This window comes from Diorhabda sublineata, chromosome X (assembly GCF_026230105.1).
Source record: "Diorhabda sublineata isolate icDioSubl1.1 chromosome X, icDioSubl1.1, whole genome shotgun sequence".
NCBI lineage: Eukaryota > Metazoa > Arthropoda > Insecta > Coleoptera > Chrysomelidae > Diorhabda > Diorhabda sublineata.
This window is the reverse complement of record NC_079485.1, coordinates 15,135,141-15,147,437: the sequence shown is the minus strand read 5'-3', so window position 1 is coordinate 15,147,437 and position 12,297 is coordinate 15,135,141. Positions and strand designations below refer to the sequence as shown.

General features: G+C 33.7%; 1 protein-coding gene across 1 annotated transcript in view; it reads right to left on the bottom strand.

Moving 5' to 3' along the window:
* The window catches only part of LOC130450598 (uncharacterized), an 85,507-nt gene that overhangs the window by 26,216 nt on the left and 46,994 nt on the right, over window positions 1-12,297 (bottom strand). Inside the window, exon 4 of the mRNA XM_056789067.1 lies at window positions 2,732-2,865. Within this exon, the coding sequence (XP_056645045.1) occupies window positions 2,732-2,865 (134 nt within the window). The remainder of the gene's footprint in view (window positions 1-2,731; window positions 2,866-12,297) is intronic.

Below are 12,297 nucleotides of genomic sequence, written 5' to 3'. Positions count from 1 at the left end.
CGGATTTTAACCGAGAACAAGATTCAACAACTATTAAAAGTGAACAAAAATCGTAGACAAATGAAAATCCGTCAGCTGATCGCATTTACCCATCGATATACCAGGGTAGAAAGGATCGTACCATATGACTTATAGAGCGATCCATGAAACGCTTTTGCCTATCGCCAACGTTAATCAAGATCTATTAGGAACAGGCACTCAAGATGTGGAAGCGGAAATGCAGAGGAAGGGAACACTACAGCATACACGATTTGCTTCTCAGCCATACAAAGTGTAATAGCACAGAATCGTGACGATTTGAGCTACATGACACGAAATCTTATAGAAGAGTAAAGAAAATGGGGTCTCGAAGTAGATGTAGGAAAAACTGAATGTATATGCATCGAGTAACAGCATAAGACATCGACATGGATGATAGAACAGAAATAAAAAACAGCGAGTAATATGAATACGAGAGCCGTTTTTTTCAATCGCTCCGTGCAGACGCTTCGCGGGCAGAAGAAAGCGAGCATGAACTGTAGACGACTGCGAAGTTCTTTCACTACACACTCCGCCATTGATTACATTCAGGCGTCAGTCGGCGTTGTGCTACAGCCACGTAAACATCTCCGCTATTATCTGCTAAGTGGGAATTGCGAAGTGTGATTCGGTTTCTACAGGCTGAAAGAATCGATCGGAGAATGAGTTTTTTGTATGGGGAAAGCTCATGAGTGATGGTAAATAAAATAATCAACGGAACAAATGCTAATGACGACTTCTGGAGAAGAGCAGAGGGCAAATCCAAGAGGGACAGGATGAGGAATGACAGAATGGTAGTTGGATACATATTAATCGATGACATCAAAACCAAACAACTAATCTGGTTTGGTCATGTACAAAGCATGTCAGAGAGGACCTGAATAGGTCTTAAAGTGGACATCACAAGGGAAAAAAAGAAAAAGAAGACGAAGAAGCTTGAGAGAGGGCACAGATAAGGAAATACAGGAAAGTGAACTAACAAAGAATATATGGCAGGATAGAGACAGATGGCGGTTAGATATCGGAAAAAGTCGGGCAACGTTGTAATATATATATATATATATATATATATATATATATATATATATATATATATATATACACTTAAGTGGTATAGATCCCTGTTTCCGTCCAGGCTTTATGGCCAACAAAAAATAAGCGAGGAAAACAATTTTGTTAGAAGGAAATAGATGAGTTTTTAGGTATCTCATCGTATCAAATTCCCTCCTATCATCAATCAAATTCACTATTTATGATTTCATTTGTGACTGTAGAAAATTGAGTTACATAAAATAACGAATATTTGTCTTAATGTCATAATGGGATCGTCACAAATTTGGGTACGCTACCGACGATTTTTAATACATCGAGATAAGGATGCGCCAACTTGAGACGAGGATATTTCAGGTAAATGAAAAGGTAGATGGAGAAATGAATTGTTAAAATTTGCTGAGGCAGTAATTTGTAAAATTCCATGTAACATGATAATGCATACTTACAATTGGTTAAAATTCTACCCCCCAATTTTGCCACCACCCTTTGTCAAATTAAAATAATAAATTGGTTGCTTCTTTCTTCGTTCTTCAAATTGAGACCGTGGTATGGGTGTTTGTGACAAGTTAAAAATGGCATTGGTAGTAGATGTTTATTTAAATCAGCAGGGAAACAAATTGTGATTAATGATTTTAAATTTACAAAACAGAATTTACAGAAAAGGGGCAAGTTAAGGTGAAATACACTCTGACTATATATTTTATATTTGTTTTTCATTTGATAATTGAGATCCCGAGTTTCATTATAATCACGAGTTGGCACATTGTAACAGAAGTTAAAATTTTATAGCGGGTATTAAAATCACGAGTTTTCGCACGCCCACAAATTTATCTGTGGATATATATAAAAATATTGTGTTCAATATTTCACACACATTCTTCACCTATTATGTTGTACAGATGGCAGTTTTTAAGAAATATCTGTATTCCCAATAGTCCAATACTGTTTTATATTAGACCGCAATAAACTATAAAGGATAACATAAAAAAATATCCACTTTGTCCCTTTAGGATAGGCCGTCTGCTCTTTTTATAATTTATATCTATATAAATTTCTTTTTTCAAAAGAACATGTCTAAGTTTGATGTTTTACGTCAAAAAAATGATTTTTAAATCCACAATGATGTATTTTCGTCATCGCCGTTTATTCGTTTAGAGGATGACTTGCAAAAGTAGTCATGGGCTTTTATCAAACTATTTTATATAATTTTAGGTTTATAGATTAATATTTGGTAATAGAATTTTCTATTCGTACCACAAAAAAATCAGTTGATTGCTTTTTTACGTGATTGGCAATGAGTCATTCTCAAACGAAAGTTGTTAGGTTAGGTTAGCAAACATTATGTTCATTTTAATTGCTCAAATATATTCTGAATACGCCGCATTATGTTTCATCCAAATCAATGTTAAAAGTTTAAATCAATTGTACATTATTCGAAAATATTTCTAATATCTCAAATTATATGAAGTATTTCCACAGTGCAAAATGACATATTTTCAAAGAAATCATATCGATACAATACAGCGTATTGGTCATTAAAACTTTCCAACTTTCGACGGCTTTTTCATGGTATTCAACGTCACAGAATTGTAAATATTTTGTAATAAATAACATGGCATTTATGTATAGACAATTTAAAAATTATATGTTGAATACCCACCCTTTCGTCATTGACGTAGAGAGTGATGTTTGTGGCAGGGTATGATGGAGGGGCATGGCAATCTGCTATTAAGGGTCTTCCATGTTCTAAACCTGCTTTATCTACACTAACTGTTGGCACACCCACAGGAACAACTGAAAAAAAAATTAGATTAAGTTTCTGTTCTACGAAAAAAATCTACGACGTTTTCTTATAATCGATCCCAAAAATGAGTAATCTCATGGAGTTAAATCTGTTAAATCTTAAATCTTAAAACCATTAAAAGCATTCGTCAAATGCGAGGTATGGCTATTAAATAACGAGACTGGTTGAGAAAAAGGGTTTTATTAGAAAAATTATAAATACATTCGAATAATCCTCTCCAATATACTCCCCTCCCCTAGCCACACTCCTTTCCATACCGTTTTTCCATTGATTGAAGCAGTACTGGAAGTCTTCTTTGGTGAGTGCCTTTAGGAGCGACTCAAATCGGGTCTCTTTCAAAGCAGATCTTTTTTTAGTTTCAAGGAAATCTGAGCAAACCCGTTGACGCAAGAGCTTTTGGTCAGGAGTCAGATTTTTTGGCCCCAACTTCGCACAGACTTTTGTCATGTGCAATTCCTCGTGTAAAATTTTTCTAACCGTTTCTTTATAGGCGGTTACAGCCTCGGCAAGCATCCAGATGCTCATTCGACGACCTGGGCGCTGGTCATCTTCAGTGCTCTCTCAGCCCTCACTAAAGCGCTTACACCACTCAAAAACACGCACACGCGATAGAGAATAGCCCTCTTCCAACAATTTATAGCACTCAGTCGGAGTTTTTTTGAATTTAACGAGAAATTTGAGATTGATACGTTGCTCCTGTTTTTCGTCACACATGGTTTTCGGCGTTTTGGAACGTGCATAGACAAGATATCTAGATACCCAACGCACTACTCGTTTTTTACTCCACTCTTCTAGGTAATCCAAAAGCACATCAAACACTATTTTATTTCGACATGAGTACAAAAAAATAAAATTTGTCAAAGTTATTACGTCATCATTATTTTATTTGAATAGAAGGAGGGGTTACATGAGAGAAAACACGAAAAAATTTTAGTAATAACTTTAAACTTAACTTGTCAGTCTATTAAACCAGATCAACTTCTACAGGAATTGTATTCACTACTGTGTCCTGTTAACTATCTGATATTGGTCAAGACGATGCACAGAGGGCTCAATGACATCAAAACGTGGTCCACAGTGTAAGTTTCTATTGTTAAAAACTGATATATTATATTATTTCAGAAATATATTGAAATAATAATGATTTATTATAATTTGTGTGTGTTTATTTAAATAAAAGTTATATGCTATCGTCGCTATCAATTGTTGTGAATTCAGCTGAACTTTTTTCTCCGAGGACAACATAATTGATCCACAGATATTTTCTACCCAAAAATAATAAAATTTCCGGTAATAATGCTCTCCTTCGTTTCTGTAGTAATTTCCTAAGATTTTCACCATTTAGCTCTTGCCATATGGCGGAAGGAATAAATAAACAATGGAATAATCGCATATAAATATCCGTCGCATAAAAATCTATATCTTTGAAAGTGATAAATATGAGCAGCTAATTTTATTTAAAGTTATTTGCGACATAACTGAGCACTTGACTATTTGGACTCTTGGCCAGATTTTCAGTGCATCAGGACCACTGTGCTGGTAGATGGTAGACCTCATTTTCAGAGCTTTCGATCATTTTCGGAGATATACCAGGCATTTCTTGTCTAAATCTTTCCAAATGTCTTTCTAATTATCTGGTCGGTTAACGTGGACCCGATTTTTTGTATGTCCTCACAGAAATATATAAGGGGGTGAAATTAGGTTACGTAGGTGGTCACTTCATTGATCCATCTCTCCCAATCTACAGTTCTTCAAACTGGTTATACAGATACCTTCGAACATTAAAACCATAAATATGGTGGTGCAAGAAACTTTGGAATCCAAGTTCCATTAATTTTCTGGCCTCTGGAAATGTTGCAACTAGTTCCGGATGTCCGAAATATCGCTTTGCTATTATTCCAACGATTTCTCCAAGATATGAAAGACCAATACGAGGATTCCTACACAAATATAGATTTTAGGAGGCGCTGGGTGTGTTTTGTCTGAATACAGGGATTGTACCGTGGCTTGGTATGGGCTCAGGTTTACTTTTTCTGAAAACTTATTTTGTAATGACAGCAAATATTGTTTATCTAATGTACTTATAGCGTTAAATGAAGCTTCTTCGGTTATTTGTGTTAAAATGCAATAAACTTGAACTTATAACAACCTTATAACAACCCCCCTTATGTATAAGAAAAAACAAATGTTGACTTTGATAAATGCAAGGTCTATGTAACTCTTCAACAGACTATGACTGAATGAGTTTTTATTTACAGGATGGTTTGGTGGCCAATATGCTGCTGTTACTTTTATAGTAGTCCTCTATCACAAGAGGCAGCCTGAAGAATAGGAAAATCTATTTTTTGTATTAAATAATGTTTTATTCCTTGACCTCTTGCCACTACAGTTTCATAATAAGAAATAAAAACTATTTTCTGTGACGGTAAAAATAATGACATTTTATCTCTGTTGATAGGTCACTTTTTCCCGGTAGGTAGATGTTTAATTTTAGATTTTTCATTATACAATACAGTCACAATAACGTTTATATCAAAAGTATAATTATTAAATATGCACGGCGTGAATCATACGTTTTTTCAACTATTCTGTACAATAGTCGAATTATCTTGTGTTGAAATAAATTATATTTCTTCCTGCTATCACAACTCCCCATGATGTAAATCCGGTGTTATTTCAGCACTACCGCACTACCTCAACACTTTATTAGCTATTTCTCTCTTGTGTAGTACCGATTCATAAACATCAACAACTTCATAAATCGTTGATGACTTCCAACCGCCTTGTTTCTTTAGTTTCATCAAATCTTCCCCACATTCATCTGATAGTTTAGAAAACGATCTTCGAAATGAATGACCTGTATATTCTTCTTCTATGATCGGCACTACGGTCCTTTGAGAACTAGGGCCTTCTCAATTCTCAACAATCGACTACCAATCCTTTCTGTCCTGAGTATGGTACCTCCAGCGTCGAATCCCTAGCTGGAATAGTTCCACCTCAACGTCTTCAACCAGGTACGATCTTCCTCTCAGTCGCTGTACTCCATACATGGCTCTGCGCGGGTATCGAGCATCCTTAGACGTACCCCTCAGATGGCCGCCATCAAGTTTTCTTGTGTTGAAATAAATTATATTTCTTCCTGTCATCACAACTCCTGTTAATGTACTTGGTCGCAAATGAGGTGTTATTTCACACGTCCTCAACACTTTATTAGCTATTTCTGTCTTGTGTGGTACCGATTCATCAACATCAACAACTTCAGAGATCGTTGGTAATTTCCAACCGTCTTGTTTCTTTAGTTTCAACAAATCTTCCCCACGTTCATCTAATAGTTTAGCAATCTTCGAAATGAATGACCTGTATCTGAGTTAACATTTCACATTGCAGAAAATTGGCATCTGCGGCGAACCTCTGTAGCTGCTGGACCAAGAATTAGATACATTTGGTAAAACATATTTTTCAGTAACTACAAATCTCCTGTTCACATCATTCTTTGTTTCCTCAAGCTTCACAATTAATAACGATCCTGAATCTTCAATATCATCTCATGCTACCTGGTTGAGTTCACAAATTCGACGAGCTCTTGCAATTCCAAAACAACAACCTTGACCATTAGATATAATTCATTCGGAGCATTATTTAAAAAATCACCAATTTGTGTACTCGTCATATCTCAGCTTTCTTGGGCTTGTAACCTTTCCCTTTCTGTTTTAGAATTGTAATTAGTGGTTTCGTAATTTTTCTGCGATTTAGCTGGCAATAATTTTATTGACGCTGCTTTGGCTAATTCCGGTACTTTATAGTATTGAACGTAATTTCTAAACAATTACTAAGCTCCTTTTTTCAAATTAAATCTCAAAATTAAATTGACAGCTTTTTGATTTCAACATAGCCAACAAATTGAATGACATGAATATTATAATATGATTTTTCAATATTCAATCATTCGACCCCGAAAAAAATTGTGTATTATAGGCACATGAAAAATACTATATTATTTTCCCTTATATAATAAATAATTATCATCATTTGTCGTAGTTTTTATGAGTCAGTAGGATTGAAATATTAAAACAAAAATAAAAGGATTGCAGGAAATAAGAGATAACTCGATTAAATAGAGAAGAAGTGCTAGCGAACTCTATTAACTCGATTAGGACTGTTTAAAGCAGAATTTTCCAAATAGGTCTTTAACCATTTTTCGTCGAAAGTAAATAAATCAATTCTACCCTCTTAATACCGACCATGAAGTATCAAGAAAGCGGTATTTGCTTGTTGAAATTTATTATCTTTCGCATCAACACCGTCACAACTTTCAATGACTATCATCGAAATAGCCCGTCGAGAACGTTAAAACAAATTCAACAAATCTCTTCTGATAGCGTTAAATACGGAAATAAATTCACGTCGCTCCTATCCAATTATCTTTCCGTGCACATTCTCTCCGGAAAGATTTATGAACATTCACTTGTACCGACTCGACGTCCAATTTAAGAAAACAGACGCGATGCACCGGCTCACTTGGACATACATCTTAGAAAATGTTGTTTTATTTGAGGCTTTTTATGTATTTACAGACAAAAAGGTTGCTTTTTTAGTTCTAAGGAATACTATGACGAAGATCACTTGACAGATTAATACAGATGATGGATTTTCAAAGTTAAACGAAACATAAATAACTTTCCTGAACTTTTTATTTCTTAGACTTTTTTATATGTTTTTCGTGATAATTTTCTCGATTTTAGGTGTCTTCTATATGAAAATCAGTTTAAAATGTGACAAGTGACAATTGATTGAGATCGAAGTAAGTCGAAACTTTAATTTTAACAGTTCATAGTGTGGGTAAAATGTGTCTTTGTTTTGCTCTTACTTGAACTGCTGTGAGTAGTTTTTAGGAATTTATCCATTTTCATGTAAGTAGTCATCAAAGAAAGATCTTGATGCCTGATGACTTTTCTCTTGTCTAAGAACTAAGAATGACGAGAATGTTAGGTTAGATAGTAAATGATAGCATAACAAAGTATCGATAATTTTCAATAGTACAATCGATGGTTTCGTATCACTATCTTACCCTAGACAGCCATTACGAACTTATTAACAAAATTGATGAAGAATCGGTTAAATAATTCGGACAGCCTCCGGACTGAGAATCAGACTGCTTACAAAATGTAAAGTTGGTTTAAAAAATGTTATAGAATGCAACCGATGCTTTTCAGTTTGATTATTATTTAAAGCGTTTTTTTGCTTATTCTAAGTACCTTAAACTTCAAATCAAAATTTGCAGGTTCACTCACAAACAGTCAAACAATGAAGCAAAGCAAAGAAAATAAAAGAATGTAGTGACAACAAATATTCGGTTTTTGTACAGTAGGAAATTTTCAATAGGACTATACTGGAAGTTCATCAGGAGAAAACAAATATAATTCAAAAGTATATCAATACACAATAATAATATGGTCTCATATTATCTAGCTAGATGTATAACAGACATCGTTATTGCTTGATATTCCCTATATAGCAAACAGGAACTGACATAAATTAAGGGAAAGAACAGAACAGGTGGAATAATATATTTTTCTGAATGAAAGCCCTAATTTCTAAACTATACCTGAATATATTATAAAATTGAAGTGATTACATACATCCCCATGCTCTATTTGAGTTATAAATGAATCTAAATCACTTAAATATCTAGAGGCGACCTGTATCCAGTGGTTTAACAATTCAAATTTCAACAGGGTTAAGTATATCTGAATTAAAAAAATAAATTTGCTAATCTAAAGACTCATAGTAACGTACTGTTTTGAGGAATTCGAATTTTGAATGTGCACTATATTACTGGACATTTGGAGCAGAGAGAAAGAGAGAGAGAAATGCTTTATTGTGAAAAAATTGTTATAATTTGTAAGCAAAAGCTTGTAAAAAACTTAAAAACAAACTAAAAACAAATACCTAAATAAAGATAAAACAAATAAAATAAAACCTCAATATACAGAAAAAACCACAATGAGTAACAAAATTATAAGTAATAGTAATAGATAATAATTAGTATGAAAGTCCATAGCAAAAATTAAACCAGTATGCAGCAGGTCCGGAATTAATTTGATTTCAATTAGCAAGTGATTATGCATTTTTTTGCATTGTAAAATATTGAGCCCTCGACTAATTTTGAACGGATTCTCGAAGATGAATGAAGAAGGGAGAGTCAGAATTTTTAATCTAACAATATCTAACAGCTCTCTTTTGTAGCTTGAAGATTCGCTCAAATTGAGTCGCACCACACATACCCCAGAAGGGAAGGGAGAAGCGACGACAGACTGTTAAAGAGATGGATAATTTCTTTGGAAACTGATCTCAGCGTGTTATATAATAAAAAGACTGCAATGTATTTTTAGATGATAAAACGTTGAGACCGATATTAGAGTTGCACCATGATTTAATGGTGATTAGGTCACTAGATATGGTCCTACGATGTGCCGTCAGATCAGGGCTGCTCCAAGAGTGTTATGTTTTCTGCAAATAGATATAATTCACCACTGATGTCTAGATAGTCGATGTCGTTTATAAACAGAAGAAACACAATGGAGCCTAGTACTGAACCTTGAGGCACTCCACATTCTATTGACTTGCAAGAAGACATCGGTGTATCAACCCTTACAAGCTGACTTCGTACCTTAGTGCTGCAATTTGTTAATAAAAATATTTTGATTAACACAATCGAAAGCCTTAGACAAATCACAAAAAGTTGCTGTGGAGTGATGTCTGTAGGCTAGAGTAGACATTATTTAGGAGGGAGAATATAGCATCATTTGTTTCTTAAAAACCCACATTGATGAGTAGTAAGTATTTTATATTTAAAAAAGAATAATAAAAGTCTTTTTTTGGCCAATCTTTCTAAGATCTTAGATAACGTGGGAAGGTGTGCAATTGGGCGATAATTCGATGCTTGATTTTTATCTCCTTTATGCAGAGGTATAATTATAGGCGTCTTAAGGCAATTGGGAAAAGTGATTTAATGTGTAATCGGGCAGACTCGAAAACATTTTTGATCGTTCATCAGTTCCAGATGAGTATTTATTTTTGATGTCATCAATTGTTCTGGGAAGGTCTGCTAAAACTACGGGCATAAAGAAGAAACTGTGTAAGTTAGCATTAGCATCAAGAAAATATGAAAGCGGAACATGAGAAGGAGTTATAGAATTTGGTAAATTTTTGGCTACATTCACAAAGTAATCATGTGAAATATAGATTATGCTCAATGAAGAAGCCTTATTTCTTCTAGATCATTCACAATGAACTATGGTTCTTTAGAAACATTACGAGAATCGGCGAGTCTCCTATTATAATAGAAAACTGCCGTTGATTGTCACCACAATTTTAGATACATGTATACATAGCAAAATATGACGATTCCATACCAAGCTGCATCCCAGAGTAGTTAGTCAAGAGTTGGCTAGGAATTTATACATCAAAATTGAGAACTTGCACCTCAGCTCTTCCAGTAATTGAATTACTAAAATTTTTTTAATGAGTGAAAAATTTTAATTTAGCGAACAAGTGATATGCTCCTTCTTCTTCTGTTCTTAAGAAAATAATCACATTTATTGAGGTTCGTTGAACAGGGAGGCCAACCTTGAGGACAATTATTAGTTCCTCATCCAATCCAATATTTGGATATTGGTTTCATGAAAAGTTTCTTATGTTGACATTAAAATAATATTTCAATATTAATGGCAAATCGTCAAATAAATATGGAAGAGTATTTTGGAGAATAGGTTTCGTCAGCTAGCCGTGTTTAGTATAATAACTGGTCCGATCAAATAATCACCAATAAGGCCGACACAAAAATTAATCTTAAGCTCACGTTGAAAATTTCATGAGGATTTACAAGTAAAGCCAGCCTTATTAGTAAAAATATTTGAAAATGGATATTCTGACGTAAAAGAAATTGATATAAATATGCTAAATCAAGTCTTGAAGTAACAATTCTTGCACTTGCATGATATGGATGATCTTGATATGTCACTCTTTCTAGATGAAGTTCTAGTGCTTATATGCCCTTGATCCTCAATGGTATCCAAATAGTTCTTCATCTCGCAAATGATCAAATTTGATTTATAAATTCATAGCGAACTCTATACTTTTTCATAACTTTTTGAATAATTGTTGAAAAAATGTCTATGGTTATTCGATTCTCTCTTAAAAATAACAGTTTTATGAAAATTTTAGAATTGAATTGTTCATAGTATGAAAATTAAATTGTACAAATCAACTAGTAGATGAAAAGCTTCTGTGAAATTTTGAGGTTAGATCACCCTCAAGTAACCTTTCAAAATGATTTGATCACCTTCTACTTACCATAACTTAATACCATTAACAGTCTTATACAGTGAACCAGATTTAGTATTTGAAAACATTTATTTTTTTCGAAATTTTGGGTCCTAGTTCTTGAGGTCTCAGAGATGCAACTATGAGCATCTCTGTGCTGGTTCTTGGGCGAGACACTCTGTTTAGACATTTTTATATAGATAATCATTACTTGGTAGCTTGAAGCTCTCTATCTCCACACCAATTAGACTCATAATCACGAAGCTCTATGAATCAAGAAGGTGATGATATATGTTTGAGTTTTGAAGTTACGTGTTTAAGCTTCAAGATGTTATTAGGAGTTGGGTTCGATGTTTTATGTTTTTTTGAAATTTCTCTTCTTTCCATATTTTCTGTAGTTTTTATTATTTTCCTTGACTTCATAAACTTTTTATCATTTTATCACATCCTATTACCTTGTTATTTGTATCACTTTCGTAGTTTTCTTCTTCATTTTTTGTTGCTTTGTGTATTGTTTTTTTATTAAGTCGCCTATAGTAGTGTCTTGTATGTAAAGAGATAAAGTTTAGTTTAAATAGAGTCAATAAATTGACTTTCTGACTTCTTTTTGACATCTTCCGCGCCACTGCATAAACATGTTGGAATCTATACATATTAAGTAAGCACCAAGTTATCTATCATATAAATTGGGTTTCCTGTTGGTAACATAATGAGATTAGTGGCTGGGAGTTTTCGATAAAGTTGAAACAAGAGATAGCGATTAGACAGGAGTTCAGAACACTAATACCTCGTAAGGAAATTTGATAGATTATTGATTTCCGGTGAATAAATTTCAATGTTCAGTCGCTATCAAAGAAAATTAATATTTCAATGAAAACTAATTAGGCTTTAACGACGAAAATTATATCAGGTCAGTATCTTTGAAATTATTGTGGATAAATTCAAGTAACATTATATCTTGGATAATATCGTAAATATCAGGGACAAAGCACTTATTACAGAAAATTATTTAATGGGGTATGTACAAGGATGTTTTGATATCTAGTTAGCCTAGACCAGATCAATGCATAAACAAAATATTGCGTTACCATAGTAAC